This window comes from Halichoerus grypus, chromosome 2 (genome assembly GCF_964656455.1).
Source record: "Halichoerus grypus chromosome 2, mHalGry1.hap1.1, whole genome shotgun sequence".
Classification (NCBI taxonomy): Eukaryota; Metazoa; Chordata; class Mammalia; order Carnivora; family Phocidae; genus Halichoerus; species Halichoerus grypus.
Window position 1 is genome coordinate 95,405,701 of NC_135713.1, and position 14,784 is coordinate 95,420,484.

At 39.9% G+C, this 14,784-nt stretch overlaps 1 protein-coding gene across 3 annotated transcripts in view; it reads right to left on the reverse strand.

Moving 5' to 3' along the window:
• The window catches only part of IQGAP2 (IQ motif containing GTPase activating protein 2), a 287,293-nt gene that overhangs the window by 36,718 nt on the left and 235,791 nt on the right, over positions 1-14,784 (reverse strand). For all 3 annotated transcript variants that reach the window (XM_078067166.1, XM_078067167.1, XM_078067165.1), the window contains 5 exons: positions 14,714-14,783; positions 10,397-10,605; positions 6,075-6,224; positions 3,103-3,266; positions 487-711 (listed from right to left, as the gene is read on the reverse strand). In XM_078067166.1, coding sequence (XP_077923292.1) covers positions 487-711; positions 3,103-3,266; positions 6,075-6,224; positions 10,397-10,605; positions 14,714-14,783 — 818 coding nt within the window. The remainder of the gene's footprint in view (positions 1-486; positions 712-3,102; positions 3,267-6,074; positions 6,225-10,396; positions 10,606-14,713; position 14,784) is intronic.

Here is a 14,784-nt window from a genome sequence, read left to right on the forward strand (position 1 = left end):
GTGCGTATATTAATGATTGCACAAGGTATTCTTTTGCACAAGATAAAAAGCTGAGATTGCTTAGATTTACTAACTACCACCCAGAATAAGCCTATCCTACCTGGCTTATTAATGCTTACACAGGAAACTTACTCACTTGGTAACTGTAAAAAAGTATGTATCATCAGGTGAAGAGAAAGTCTGTACTATTTCTAGGTCTAGGTTTAGAAACACACACAGAGCAACCAAGGGAGAGAATTACAGCAGTTGTGGCTTTGGGGATCAACCAGTACTGAAATTTGAAAGTACCATGTCATACCGAGATGCGCAAGGGTCCAAGAACATGGCCTGCGTGGGTACATTAAAGGAGGGAACATCTTCAGTTGAAAACTGCCTCTGGACAGTAAATTTTGTTCTTTTAAGAGAGTTTAAGAGGATATATATCATAACCATGTAAAAATGATCACAAAACATGACTGAAAACCAACATCTTCCGGGCTCAGGTACCTGGCTTCTCCAGTCTGTGTTTCTAGTTGGTTCACCCAAGCCTTGTACACCTCTACAGGGCTCGTGTTGATGGTCAGGGACTTGTCGTCCAGGATCTCTTTCACCACCGGAGCCAGGAGCTGGCGCAGCGTGTTCTGTCCTCGGGCACCTCTGTTGAAGCTCACAACCATCTTGATGACCGTGGGGTTCCCAGTCACTATGTCCTGTACCTGATCCACCTTTGATCTAAAAGAAGCCCAGACCAAAACAAATGGGTTGCCTGTATGGACAGAGTTTTAAACAGCCTATGTTCTCTGTGGTGGGCAAGGACTTCATGGGGCTCTACTTCCTCCATGAAAATCAAGGGCGGCATGGTTTAAAAGCAAGCAATCATTTGTAAGATGTGTGTTCGTTATGCGAGGGACTCGAGGATGTAAAAATAAGTGCTCGGCTTTAATTTCGATCTAGAAGGCAGGAAGGAACTAAAAATGGACTGACACTAAGAAGAAGCCAGGGGGCCACCGTGCAAGTACTGTGTCCCATCTAGTTACCACATTTCAAAAACAACGTTCTCAATTCAATGAACTAAATCCACTTCTTCAAATCACACTCAAATTCTCCTCAGGGAAGCTTCTGGCTACCTCACATGGGGGGAGAGAGTTGCTCTTGACTGCTGATTGCCAATTCCTGTGAGCTTCCCTGACCCGCCTCCCTTTCATCTCCGTGCAGCCTCTCACCCTCCCACGTGACCACGTGCTCCCTGTGTACCCCCTTTCCCCTCAGCGTCTCAGAGTGCTGTATTCCAGTCCTCATCTTACCCAGTTGTTCCCTTGGTTTCCTTTGTTGGCTCCTTTCCCCACATTTTAACTGTTCGCTCTCACATCTTTCTACATGATCTACCCTCAGACCTCACTCATATGTGCAATCTCAACGACCATCTCCTTGGAACTTGTCCTCTGAGCTCAGCGTCTAATCCATGTCTCTTTCCTGGAAATCGGTTTTGGATTTCTGATTTTCTGCTGGACATTTTCCCCTTCACGTTCTATACCTGTAGCTCATACTCATTGTGTTAAAAATCCAAACTCTATTTTTTTCCTTCTGACTCCCCTATTTCTCTGACCCGTGCAGCTGCCCTTTATTCTGTTCATAAACAGCAGCAGATCGATCCTCTAGAAACCTCGCGTGGCCATGTCTATACTCTGCTCGAAGACCTTTCAGGGCTTCCAAGGAAGTGAACAGTGCCTCAGCACTTGGGCCTGGGCTCAGTGGCTCCCGTGATCTGGCCCAACCTATCTTTCTAGCTCCATCTCCTGTTCGTGACTAGTTAAATCACATTTTGGCGAGATTGATCCTACGTTCTTTCACCAATTTTGGCCCATGCTCTTTCTGTCAATATTGTTTCTTATTTCCCTTTTCCATTTCTTCTTATAAAAAACTGTAGATATTCTTGAAGGATTTGGATCAACTACTTCCTCTCCCTAAAGTCTTTTTTTTTTAATTTTTTTTTTCTTTAAAGATTTTATTTAGTCATTTGAGACACAGAGATAGAGAGAGAGAGAGAGAGCATGAGCAGGGGGAGAGGCAGAGGCAGAGGGTGAAGCAGGCTCCCCACTGAGCCAGGAGCCCAATGTGGGGCTCGATCCCAGGACCCTGGGATCATGACCTGAGCTGAAGGCAGACACTTAACCATCTGAGCCACCCAGGCGCCCCTCTCCCTAAAGTCTTTATCGGCCGACCTAACTGGAACTTTTCTACCTTCCTCCCTTTCTTATTTATTATCTTTTGAGTAGAGTTGACACACATTACATTAGTTTCAGGTGTACAACTTAGTGATTTGACAAGTTTATACACTATGCTATGTTCCCCATAAGTGTAGCTGTGTCGGTCCCATTACATTGTTAAATTGCTATTACAATTGTAACTGGAACTGGAACTTCTCTCTCCATCCCTCTGATCTGTTACACTGTGTGTGTCATTCATTAGTACTTATTTATTCCAGTGCACACATTCCTATTTCTCATGTATCCTATTTCTCAGGCTGGCTTACAGATACCCTGAGGGCAGAGGTTCCTAGCTAATATGCTTCTGAGATCCATAGGAACCAGTAGAGCTCAAGTTATAAGAAGCCAGGAAGGCAGCTGAGATCCATCTTGTTGGCTAAGGGCATTTTTCCTGTATTCTTTTGGCCCCTTTAATATAGGCATCTGCACATTCCTTTTTACATTAAATGAATCAGAAAATAAATCAGCAAAAATCAGTTTAAGTTTCAGTAAGAGAAGTAAAAGAAGACTTTTTGGCAGAGACTATTATCCCCATCTGTTTACAGCTTTATTACTCACAGAATTTTAATTAAGTTAAATTTTTTCCACTGACTTTCAAAAAAGCCTTTGATTTTCAAGTTGCTGTTTACTTGCAAAATCAAAAATAATTTAGCTCTAAAAAAGCTATCACTGGTGGGAGAAAGCTGTACCAGGAAATACCTATAGTGACGTAGAAATTTCTTAAGTGAATTGATATACTTGAACATATACGAGTAACTTACAAGAATAATTTAAATACTATTTTAGTAAATCAGAGATAGCTGCCACTAAAATGATCTATTCATTGATATTTTTACATATATATTTATATACATACTTTATTTCTTCCTCCAGAGCAGTCTTAAAAAGCTTGAGGAGTAGATATTCTTCTCGCTGATTGGAAGCGTAATTGTATAGTGTGAAAATAACAGTGTCCATAAATTTAGTTGACTTATTCTGTGGCATCTGGAAAATCAGCTTAGCCAGGTATAAAGGATTGGTCTAAAAGAAAAGAGGGAAGAAGGAAAAAGTCCCCCACAAAACTGTATGTTAATATATTATTAAAACAGAGAGGAGTACCCGATTCCCTTTAATATGTATAAAGCATATAGTGGAGTATCTGACACATAATAAGACTTTAAAAGGTGTCAGCTAAAATGAATACTATAGGAAGTTATATTATAAAGCTACAATAGGATTTAAGTTTTATATGCTATATATTTAATGAAATATAGTTATATTATATACATTATACACTGTTAACCATTTCAGGCTACATATTAATATTTAATGTAGAGACACAGAAGAGAGAGGGCTTGGCCAATAGAATCCGGTATCTGAAGAGACTGGCAATAATGAACCAAGAGACCAGCTACATAGATTATTCTAGAAGGACTAATGAATGAACAGAAGGAAATACGTCCCATATTCTGAGACTAGAAAGAAAAAGAAAAGGATACATTTACATGTAGAGACAGTGGGATGGCCAGGATGTTTTACAAGGAGAGAGAAGGTAGAAGTGAGGTGCGGAGTCTGAAGGGAGGGGTGAAGGTCAGGATAGCTGATGGATGAAATGGCATAAGAAAGTGACAGAAAAAAAAAAAAAAGACAACTTAAAACTCAAGAATTAAAAAAAAAATTGACGTGGATTCCTGAGGACTCTTCTGAGGATGGAGTTTCTGAGATACACCAGTAGCCTTCATGTAATATGGGTTTTCTCCAGGAGCTACACCAACCAGATGAGGTTAGAGGAAAACAACTACTACTTAGGTTATAGAGGAAAATATTTACATAGAGAAATTAAATATCTCTACTCTTCATCTTCCTGCTGATGAGAAAAGAAAATTTTCCATATGTGGAAACTAGTCTTCATTTAATACACTCAAGCAGTTTGGCTTTAAAGTTTTTAAGGAAAATCCAAATTCTAGTTTACCTTACTACTTAGGTTTACTTTCAAGCTCATCATGATTGTCTGAAACTTTATGAAGCAGTAGCTGAGGACGTTTTCTTTACAGTTCTGCAGTGATTCTTTTCCCACACTAAGCATATGGGATTAGGAGAAAGGAAACTCACTCTAAAGCTAAAAAGCCTACTCCTCATGCCTCCCAGATGACCTGAACACTTTCCATGGAGGCTGAGACTGAAGAGGCAAACGCAAAGCAAAACCTTTACTAGCTGACCTGTGCTTTGGCTCAGACTTCTTGCCAAGGCATCATTCAAAGGCCAAAGGAATCTAGACCATTTGCTTTTCTGTAGTTTCCTCGATGATCTCAGGCTAATGTCTCCGAGAAAAGGTAAAGAAAATTACATGAGTTCAAGAGACACTTCACTCGGTACAACTGAATGGTAGAGCTCTGGGACTAGCAGTTTTGGGTTGTTTGGGGAATAAAGTGGTGGAATTATTCTCAAGATGTTCCTGCATTTTTTTACCCTTTCCATTCATGGGTCTCCACTTACAGAACAAGGTAAAAAATACAAGTCTTAGGCCAATGACCACAGTTTCACTTTTCTTAGGACACAAATTCTATCAAAATCTACCACGAGAAACTAAATCCTAAAGAAGCCTCATACATTTGGGAGGTTCATGGAGGTCAAAACAAATAAATGCCTAAGATTAAATTTCCAACTGGTGGATGACTACTATTCTAATTTAGGTAGACAAAAGCCCTTCCCTACCCAGTGGGAGCCCCTTGTCTTTCTGGAAGGTTTGCTGGGGTTAATTAAGCAATGGATTCTATGAACAATAATACTGTTTTAACATTTTTCTTCTATGCTGCCACATCGTGGCCATCTGTGGTACTACACCTGCTCGCCAGTCACTCCAGACTGAGAATTCTCATCTGTACTAAAATTAATGTAACTTCTTCCATGTGGCAAACCACACCTCATTCATGGTTTGGGTAACATGTTCTCTGTATACCTAATGTCAGCGTGGTCCCCAAGGAAAGATTCAGGGACCTTCAGGCCTTGAGGGAGTCACCACCAACAGCAGCAGCATCCCCCCCACACAAAGGGACACCTGACTCTAGGAAGAACTGCTGAGCCACCTTTTCAGGGAAAATTGTCCTGCCAAAGGGAAGGCTTTGTTTATCACTAAACAAAGTGATAAACTTTGCTTTGCTTACTTACTCAGTGCTTACTCACTTTCCTTTGGGACTAAGTGGATGTGCTGGTAGGACAGTTAAGGTGAATTAGTGATTAACCAAAACAGTAACTGGTCCACCACAGTTCAACCATAAGCAGTTGAACTTATTCTCACCTGCACCCTGGAAGCAGTGGAAAATGACTGTTCATTGACATCGTAGTAATGCCATGAAAATAAGGAAATCAAAAAGATGCCCTACTGCCCTAATCCAAACTCTCTGGTTCTATTCTCCAAAGAAGGGCAGGCTGGTTCAGGTAAAGATCCATTTTGCACATACTTTAATTTTTTCATGGCTGACAGCATCTGCTTATTTTATGACTAGGTTTATACTGTCTCTGCACATAACTGTAATATAACAGTCTCAGAAGCAAGGGCTCCAAAGTCAAACTGCTTGGGTTCCAATACCCTTAGCTTTACCATTTACTGGCTGCATCTCAGTTTTCTCATCTATAGTATGGGAATAACAATAATTATTGTGTTCTGAGGGTTGTGGTAAGAATTAAAAAATATGATGTATGTAAAGCATCCAGAATAGTACTTGGTACTTAGTAGTAGCTCAAACATGTCAGCGACTACAACTTTACATTGGGAAAAGATCCATTATAAACCACCAACAAGGAATATAGTATTGATCCAAAGCTTTTAGTGAAAGCAATTGTTCTCACCTGTAAAAGATAAAACAGCTGCTGGTATGTTTCTAGTGTTTTTCTTCTCTCCTTACTTAAACTTTTAATTCCCTGGTTGTCAGTGTTATTCAGTATTTGCATTTCTCCACCTTTTTTCTTATTCAGCTTCGTTCTGTGTGAAATTACATCCTGGAAAAAATTTATGAAATGATTACTTTTTATTCTGCTGTTTTTTACCTCCTCCCTTCACACACACCTCAAAACACATGTGTTGGAAAGATTAATTTTCCACATTTCCCTTAGGAAGAAACAAAGGAGAGAATGTTACATTAAGGAAACTCAGCTTGCAGGTGAATTTGGCTTTTGTAATATTTGTTCTCTAAAGCTGTACTTAGCTGTTCTTAAGATGAAATGTAGGCACCAATACATTTCAATAGGGAAAGAATGGTCTTTTCAACAAATGATTCTGGGATAACCGGATATCCACATTTACAAGAAAGAAGTCACACCCTGACTTCATACCATAAACAAAAATTAACTCAAAAGAGATCAAAGAACTAAAGGTAGGAGCTAAAACTATAAAACTTTTGAAAGAAAACCTAGACATAAATCTTTGTCCCTTTGGATTAGGCAATGGTTTCTTACATATGACATCAAAAGTACTAGTGACAAAAGAAAAAATAAACTGGACTTCATAAAAAGTAAAACCTTTGGCTTCAAAGGACACTACTAATGAAATAAAAAGACAACCCACAGAAGGGGGTTTGGGCTTTGGAGACATGAAAGTAGGGGTAGCTGCACAGTGTTGTTAGCTTTGCCACCTTGTACAGGTTAACCTCTCTAAGCCTGTTTCCTAAATCTATAAAATGGGCTTAATGATTGCAGTCTCAGTTGCTGTGAAGGTTAAAAACAACATATGGGAAGCATTTAGCACATTTTCCAGTGAAAACAAGGCTCAGAGAGGTTAAGAAACATGCCCAAGGAAACATGCTTATATCCACAGTGAAGTGGTACAATTAAGCTGTAAAATTAGTCTTCCCCTGGGTTTTCGGTAGCCCTGGCCTCAAGGTCTGCACTCCTATTACACACCACATTCATCAATGAGTATTTCAGGGGTTCAAGATTCCTTTTACTTTATTTTTTCTTTTTTAAAAAGATTTATTTGCTTATTTTAGAGAGCGCGTGCACTCGTGTGAGTGCAGAGAGGGGTGGCGGCAGAGGGACAGGGAGAATCTCAAGCGGCAACTCCCCCCCCCGCCCAGTGTGGAGTCGGATGCAGGGCTCGATCCCACGACCCTGAGATCATGACCTAAGCTGAAATCAAGAGTTGGACACTTAACCAACTGAGCCACCCAGGTGCCCCAAGATTACTTTTACTTTCTATTCAGATTTTCTTTCAAGCTTGTTTGAATTTATACCTTTCTTCCTCCCTACTTCTCTAAGAAACTTCTACTTCAGTTGCTTTGTCTCCATCTCTAAGCCATTTTTTTTTTTTGCCTAAAACCAATGTTAGCCATTTCATTCACCCACTGACTTTCTGTGATTTATAGGAGGAATGCCAATTTTATTTTATTTTTATTTATTTATTTATTTGTAAGGTCTCTGCCCAACATGGGGCTTGAATTCATGACCCCCAGATTGAGAGCTGCATGCTGTACCAACCGAGCGGCCAGGAGAGGAACATCAATTTTAGACAAATTTTAGAGCTGGAGTTGTTCTTTGTAAACTAAGCTACTTCCTTTAAAAACCTTTCTTTCCTAACTAAACACATGCTCAGTATGTAAGTATGTATGTATGTATGCATTTAAATGGTCTTATTTATTTACTTGACAGAGAGACAGGGAGAGAGAGCACAAGCAGGGGGAGCTACAGGCAGCGGGAGAGGGAGAAGCAGACTCCCTGCTGAGCAGAGAGCCCAGCGGGGGCTCGATCCCAGACCCCAGGATCAGGACCTGAGCCGAAAGCAGATGCTTAATGGACTGAGCCACCCAGGCGTCCCAACATGCTCAGTATTAAAAAAAAAAAAAGAATCTCAGAAGTTTAATTTTACCAGCCCCCCAAAGAAAAATCACTTAACTTTTTTTCTAGCTTTAAGTAAAATATATATATATATTTCACAACAAATGAAATTGTACTGTTTTAAGTAACTGTCTTCTCTCTTGTATTGCAAACATTTCCCCCTGCCCTTAAAAATGTTCTTTGAAAAATTATTTTTAGTGGGTATGTAACGTAGATGTTAAACTAATTCTGTTGTTCTCTGTTTATTGTTTTTATGTTTGGGTTGTTTCTCACTTTTTCACTACTATAAAGCTTCAACTGTACTATTCTTATCATCAAACTAAAAATACTACTATCAGTAATAAGACCATATACTTAATAATCATTAACTTAATTTCCAATAAGTAATCAATATTTGGTATTTGAAAAGGTAAGTTGAAAAATTAGCTCCTATTCACAATGCCATCAATTGGGAATAGTTTTAAAAAATCTTAAACATTCATAAGGACCTGAAAATTTGCCATGATTTCATTTTCCACATGAATAACAAGCTACATGTTACATCTACTATTCAGTGTTTTGCAATTAGCCTTTATTTTAAAAGGCAAGGCATTTCCTGTTTACAACTTTATGGAGTAGGGTAAAACAGCAGTTGAAGGCTATAAAAGGCATTTTCTGAAGGACCTTCTGGAATATATTATACTTTACAAATTCTCATGTTTGTCAAATGATACAAACACATTTTTTTTTAAAAGGAGAAAAGTACTCTTTTTCTGGATAAAATGATAAAAACAGACTTAATACAGAACACTTAAATTGTACTTAATAGTTAGAAAAGACCATCATTTCCTATTTTATAAACTGCTCTATTTTCCTTATTTTCTATGCACTATTTCACTATTTCTCTCTGAGGGCCAGAGACAAGAGTGGGGCATTCACATCCACTTCTCTGCTGGCCTCCTGAGCCGCGCATTTCCCAGTTTTCCAGAACCACAGACTCAAGTCCGTGGCAGATGGCACTCTATGTTTGACCCATGGTAGCTTTCTCTGAGTTTCCAGAAGGTTAGCTTCCCATGCCCCTCCCAACCTATCCGTTTTCTGAAAACTGATGTGGCACTGGAACAGGGACATGGAGAGACCTCTTACACTACCAATCTCTTTTCTTGGGTAAAAATGAAACTTTTCACATGGTTTGAGAGAGCTCTGAAATAAGCAGTTTTCATACAGATACAAAACTATAGCATTAGTTACTTAGAGGCTGTTTTGGGGGCAGTCCACTCTGTAGGGGCCATTTTGAAAATGTGTAAAGGTGTTTGTTATTTTAAAGATGGAATTTTTTTATTTAAGGAGAGAGAGAGTGTGTATGTGTGAGTGGGGGGAGGGGCAGGGGGAGGGAGAGAGAGAATCTCAAGCAGACTGTGCATTGAGCGCCTAGCCCGATGAAGGGCTTGATCTCACGACCCTGAGATCATGACCTGAGCTGGAATCAAGAGTTGGACCTCCAACCGACTGAGCCACCAGGCACCCCGAAAAGGTGTTTTTTTGTTTTGTTTTGTTTTGTTTTTAACATCCTAACAACTGGAAGCTACTACTGGTTTCTAGTGGGTAGGGGCAGGGATGCTTTGCTGTCCTGCAATTTGTAGGACAGTCCTGCGTAAATTCTCCACATTTCGCACGGCTGGATTTTTCAATGTCCTGTTGGTCATTCATGTAGGTCGAAATTCTGTGATTATTTGAGCCTAAAAACTAATTGCTTTAGATAGAAGCAAGATACATTTCTCCCCAATTTTAACATACCCGGACTTTTCTAGGACTGTAATTCTGTGGGGGGGGGGGAGGGGGGGAGAGTGACAGGCTTATTCTGAACTTTACAAAGAGTTGTTTTCCACTCTGAAAATGAAATCACTGACAGTTCCCCCACTCGCAAGCATCAGTCTCATCTGCAGCTATTAGTACTTTGTTCAGTGTGGGTACTCTGGGAAGAGGCTCAAGCCTCAGGCAACTTGATCACATCTTCCAAGGGCACTGAGCCCACGTACTTTCATGTTGAAAACCATGCTTTTATTATCAGTGACTTTTTTATATTCACGGAAAGGCCTTAGCCTCATTGTGAAGGTACATATGCAAGTAGGCTTTGTTTCATATACTATTCATTTCAGAAGGGTAAAGAAGTCTTACAAAATATGTTATAAGGGGCGGGGGCCTAAAATTTTGCAGGTCTGAGAACCATGAGAAAGATGGTCAGTGAATTTGGACAACATATCCTGGATTCCTGATGAGTTTAGCTGGACAAGGGTGTTGCGGGCAAATACAAGGGCCCCTTCTCTCTTCTGGGAGCTGGAGGCCCCACAGACAGCACTGACCTCCAGTGTGATCCTGTTCTTCACCAGGAGCCCGATCTTGATGTCCATCAAGTTCAGGTCTTTCTCGAGCTGTTGGTTGCCTCTGATCTTGGTCACCACTTCTTCTCTTAACCGTGCTACCTCCAGCTCTTCCTGGAAATCCAAGTTACTTTGGTCCAATAGGTGTACAAATTTTCGGATCACCGTTAACGGTGGGTTTTCCGAGCCAACTGTGGGGAAAGGAAGAGGCATGCTTTAATTAGGCATGTTTGGAACTATCATCAATAGGAGAGGAATCAGGTATTTCACTAAAGCATTACTATAAAAATACAGCAACGGAAGTACTTGGTCACTGGAGTGACTCATTCTGCCCATGTCAAATCTGGACAGGGAACCTGATCATGTAAATAACCGCACGCCAACGCCATCTGGTCTGTCTTCTCGTTATCTAATTCTCATTTATCAGCCTTCTCCCACACTGCTTCCAGGACTCTCCCACGGAGAAGACAGTTCTACCTATCTGTGCCTTATTGATGAGGCACTTGAGAATGCATGTTAACGGAGTTATCTCTGAGACCTTGTGGCTGAGCCAGATAAGCGATTTCTGTTCTTGCTAGAGGAAACAGAAAGTGGCTTCTCTCAGCCCAAAAGACCATGGGGGAGAGAGCAGGAATTAGGTGAAAGGTGAATTAGAAAAAGTCAATGAGGGGAGACCTGTAAGAGCAGACAGGAGCCAATGGAATGACAAGTGGAATGCACATTCTATGTGGCACAAATAAAAGGATTTTAGAAATTGAAATTTGATCCTTGTCCTTTCAGCACAGTCCAAGTGAGGGCACTCAGAGCCTGGGAGACCAGCCTCAGCTGTTGAGAGGGGGTTCTAAATTCTAAAAGAGTTTCCCCTCAGTGCTTTGAACATTAATTATGCTTTAATTCCCTGGCACTCTGACTTCACAAAAAATACATTTGTTCAAGTGTTTTAGTGAACACTGGGTCAATGTAAGAATAAACGATCTGGACCTTCAGGGATGAATGTTACAACAACATGAAGATGACTTGAAAAAGCTCAGCCCCATTGTGGTGACTTCCATCCCCATCCTCTCCTTTACACTGAATCCCTAATCCATCTTCTTTTTACTTCCAGCTTGGTTCTGGGGTGTTTTGACATTCAAGAAATAAAAAGAGTTAAACCAACAACACAAAGAACTAACAGCATGAACCCCACATGAACAACCAAATCTAGGGGCATCTATATTAGTATTTTGCCACTTCTGATGGGCTTTATTGGAGAAATTACTTTGGCTCTTGGAACCCTTCTTTTCCTGATCACTGAAGCACATGTGAATTTATTTTCTACCATTTCTAACAAAGACATTGCTAATGACATGGCCATTTCAGAAAAAGCCTGAGTGATGCTCCAGAGCTCATGTGTATGTAGCTAAGTTGGGAGAACACGAGCCAGCTCATTTGGTCACAAATTCTCTCTCTCTGCTCCTAAGGATTGCTTATCTCTGTATGTGCCAATAAACACGTTAGAAACAAATTAGTATTTTAGCTTTACTAATTATTATGGCCCAAATTTAATATTTCCTCTGTCAACAGTAGGCTTGTGACATCTTCAGGCTGGGAATCACTTTGGGGTATTTTAGTTTCAGAGAATCACCTAACGTGATAGTTAGCACTGACAAGTGGCCAAATCACAGTTGCAGCAACTTCCAAGTCTGAAGTTACTCAAAGCCTTTCCAGAAGGAATGGGTGAAAATGGATGATGACAGACTAATAAAAGTGACTTTTTTTTTCAGATTAAAAATGCCTTAGTCTTGGGGTGCCTGGGTGGCTCAGTTGGTTAAGCATCTGCCTTCTGCTCAGGTCATGATCTCAGGGTCCTGGGATCAAGCCCCATGTCAGGCTCCCTGATCAGTCTGCTTCTCCCTCTACCCCCTGCTCATGCTCTCTCTCTATCTCTCTCCCCCTCAAATAAATAAATAAAATCTTTAAAAAAATGCCTTAGTCTGACAAAGATGGTGAATTGAGAAAGAAATGAAAATTTACATTTCAGTTACAACAAAACCACCCTATTTGCTAAAGCCCAGAGCAGCTTAGATCTAAGTTACTCACTAACATAGTTTCTATCTACCTTCTATGCTTTAACATAAGATCACCTGGACTTTTTAATTGGAATTTCTTTTGTCTTCTAATTTAAAAAAAAATGTAAAGGGGCGCCTGGGTGGCTCAGCTGGTTAAGTGTCCGATTCTTGATTTCGGCTCAGGTCATGATCTCAGGGTCATGAGATCGAGCCCTGCACCAGGCTTGGTGCTCAGCGCAGAGTCTGTTTGAGATTCTCTCTCTCCCTCTCCTTCTGCCCCTTCCTCCTCTCATGCTCTTTCTCTCTCCAATAAATAACAACTAAAAAAAATGTAAGCAAGTGAAAAGCATCCCCCCAACTGACCACAAAAACATGTTACCTAGAATGAAACAAAAAGCAGCCTGTGTTCATTTGGAAAATTTATTCTTAAATTGTCTTTCATGAGCAAAGGCAGTAGCAAACCTGTTTTAGTGTGTTAGGGCTCAGAAAACAAAATCCCTATTTAGCCTTCTTGTAAAACACTTAAAGGTATCCACCAACTGAAAGATGAATCTCATTAATTCAACAATGGAGAAGTGTGGCCCTGAAAAGACTAGCTGGCCTTTCCTTACTTAGCTTGCACAGGTTATTCTGGAATCCAGCAGAATGATGTGTAATCCAATACATTCTGCAGGCTGGAGGCAGAACCTGGCCTGAGGTTTTTCCTTAACAAGTACCAGGGAAAACCTTTCTTGAGCCATATATTTCATCTCAAAACTCAGATAGACTTTAGGCAATAAATGGCACTAGCTAAACTACTTCCTAGGCACTGTGCTGGTTACATTACTCAAGTTTGACTTCCTCCAAAAAATAAGAAGAAGCAAGACAGAGGTAGATACAGTATAATGGCCATTTTCATGACTAAGATGCACAAGTCATGATTTTTCTTTACCCTCTCAAAACTAATTCAGAATGACTAAGCAAAATATTTAAAAAGTTTGTGCAATACTAGTAAGTTTATCAGCAAGTTCTTAATCTATCACATGTTCTTGTGATAGTAAGAATGTTAAAAATTCAGCATATAAAAAGAAAGATGTTCACTTTGTAAAGAACAGAAGAACATATGCAAAGTTGGGATTGTAAATAGTTGCAAAATGTCAATGTTATTTCTGGGTGATTTTTATTTTGCTGTTTCAAAACTTTCTAAAAATGGCATATATTAGTATTATAATAAAAAATATTTTAAAAACTATAGGGACCATGGAAAGTCTAGAATGAAATTACAGGAAGATGTTCATAGTCATCTTTAGGAGATGAGCTTTTTCCCTTCTTATTCATATTTTTTCCTTCTTATTCATGTTTCCAAAATTTCTTATACAAACATGTTTTATTCTTAAAACGAGGGGAAAAAATTGTAGGCCAACAAAACAGATTAAACAGTTCAAATATAAGCTTATCTTCTGGCTAACTCTTTTGCATTAGATTTCTGACTCTAGCTCAAATTTAATATAAAAATATCAGCATTTATACCAATTCCATTCTTTCTGAAGAAATCATATCCACTCTACCTACCCCTTTCACTTATAACAGGAAGGCCCATTTCCTGCCATCAATGTTCCTCTGTGCACCAGTTCAGAACCTGGGGTCTGAGATGGTCAAAACTTACTGGAAACACTGGACAACTTCTGTTCCTGGAGTGGCCTCTAAAGTGACTAAGATGTTTTTGTTTTTGCCTTGTTTATAAGGAACCCATACTTTGTTTCAGAATATAGATGATCCCCAGCAAGCAATGGCTCGACTTACAATGTTTTGACTTCATGATGGTGCAAATGCCATACACATTCAATTAGAAAAGTACTTTGAATTTTGAATTTGCATCTTTTCCCAGGCTAGCATCATGCCATAGGATGCTCTCTTCTGATGCTGGGTGGCAGCAGTGAGCCAGAGCCCCGTCAGCCATGTGATCACCAGGGTAAACAACCCATACCTACAATCACGACCATTCTGTTTTTCACTTGCAGTGTGGTATTCAATAAGTAACACGAGATAGTCAACTCTTCACTATAAAATAGGCTTTGTGTTAGGTGATTTGCCCAACTGTAAGCTAATATAAGCGCTCTGAGCACACTTAAGGCAGGCCAGGCTAAGCTGTGATGTTCCATCTATTAGGTGTGTTAAATGCATTTTCGACTTAGGATATTGTCCAACTTATGATGGACTTATTAGGACGTAACCCCATTGTTAGTGGAGGAAGATCTGTCCTCCTACTTACCCAATGTTTTGTAGTCATCTCTAGCTTTGTTTGCTCTCAGTAGTGACTGAATTTTCACAATTTCATTTTTC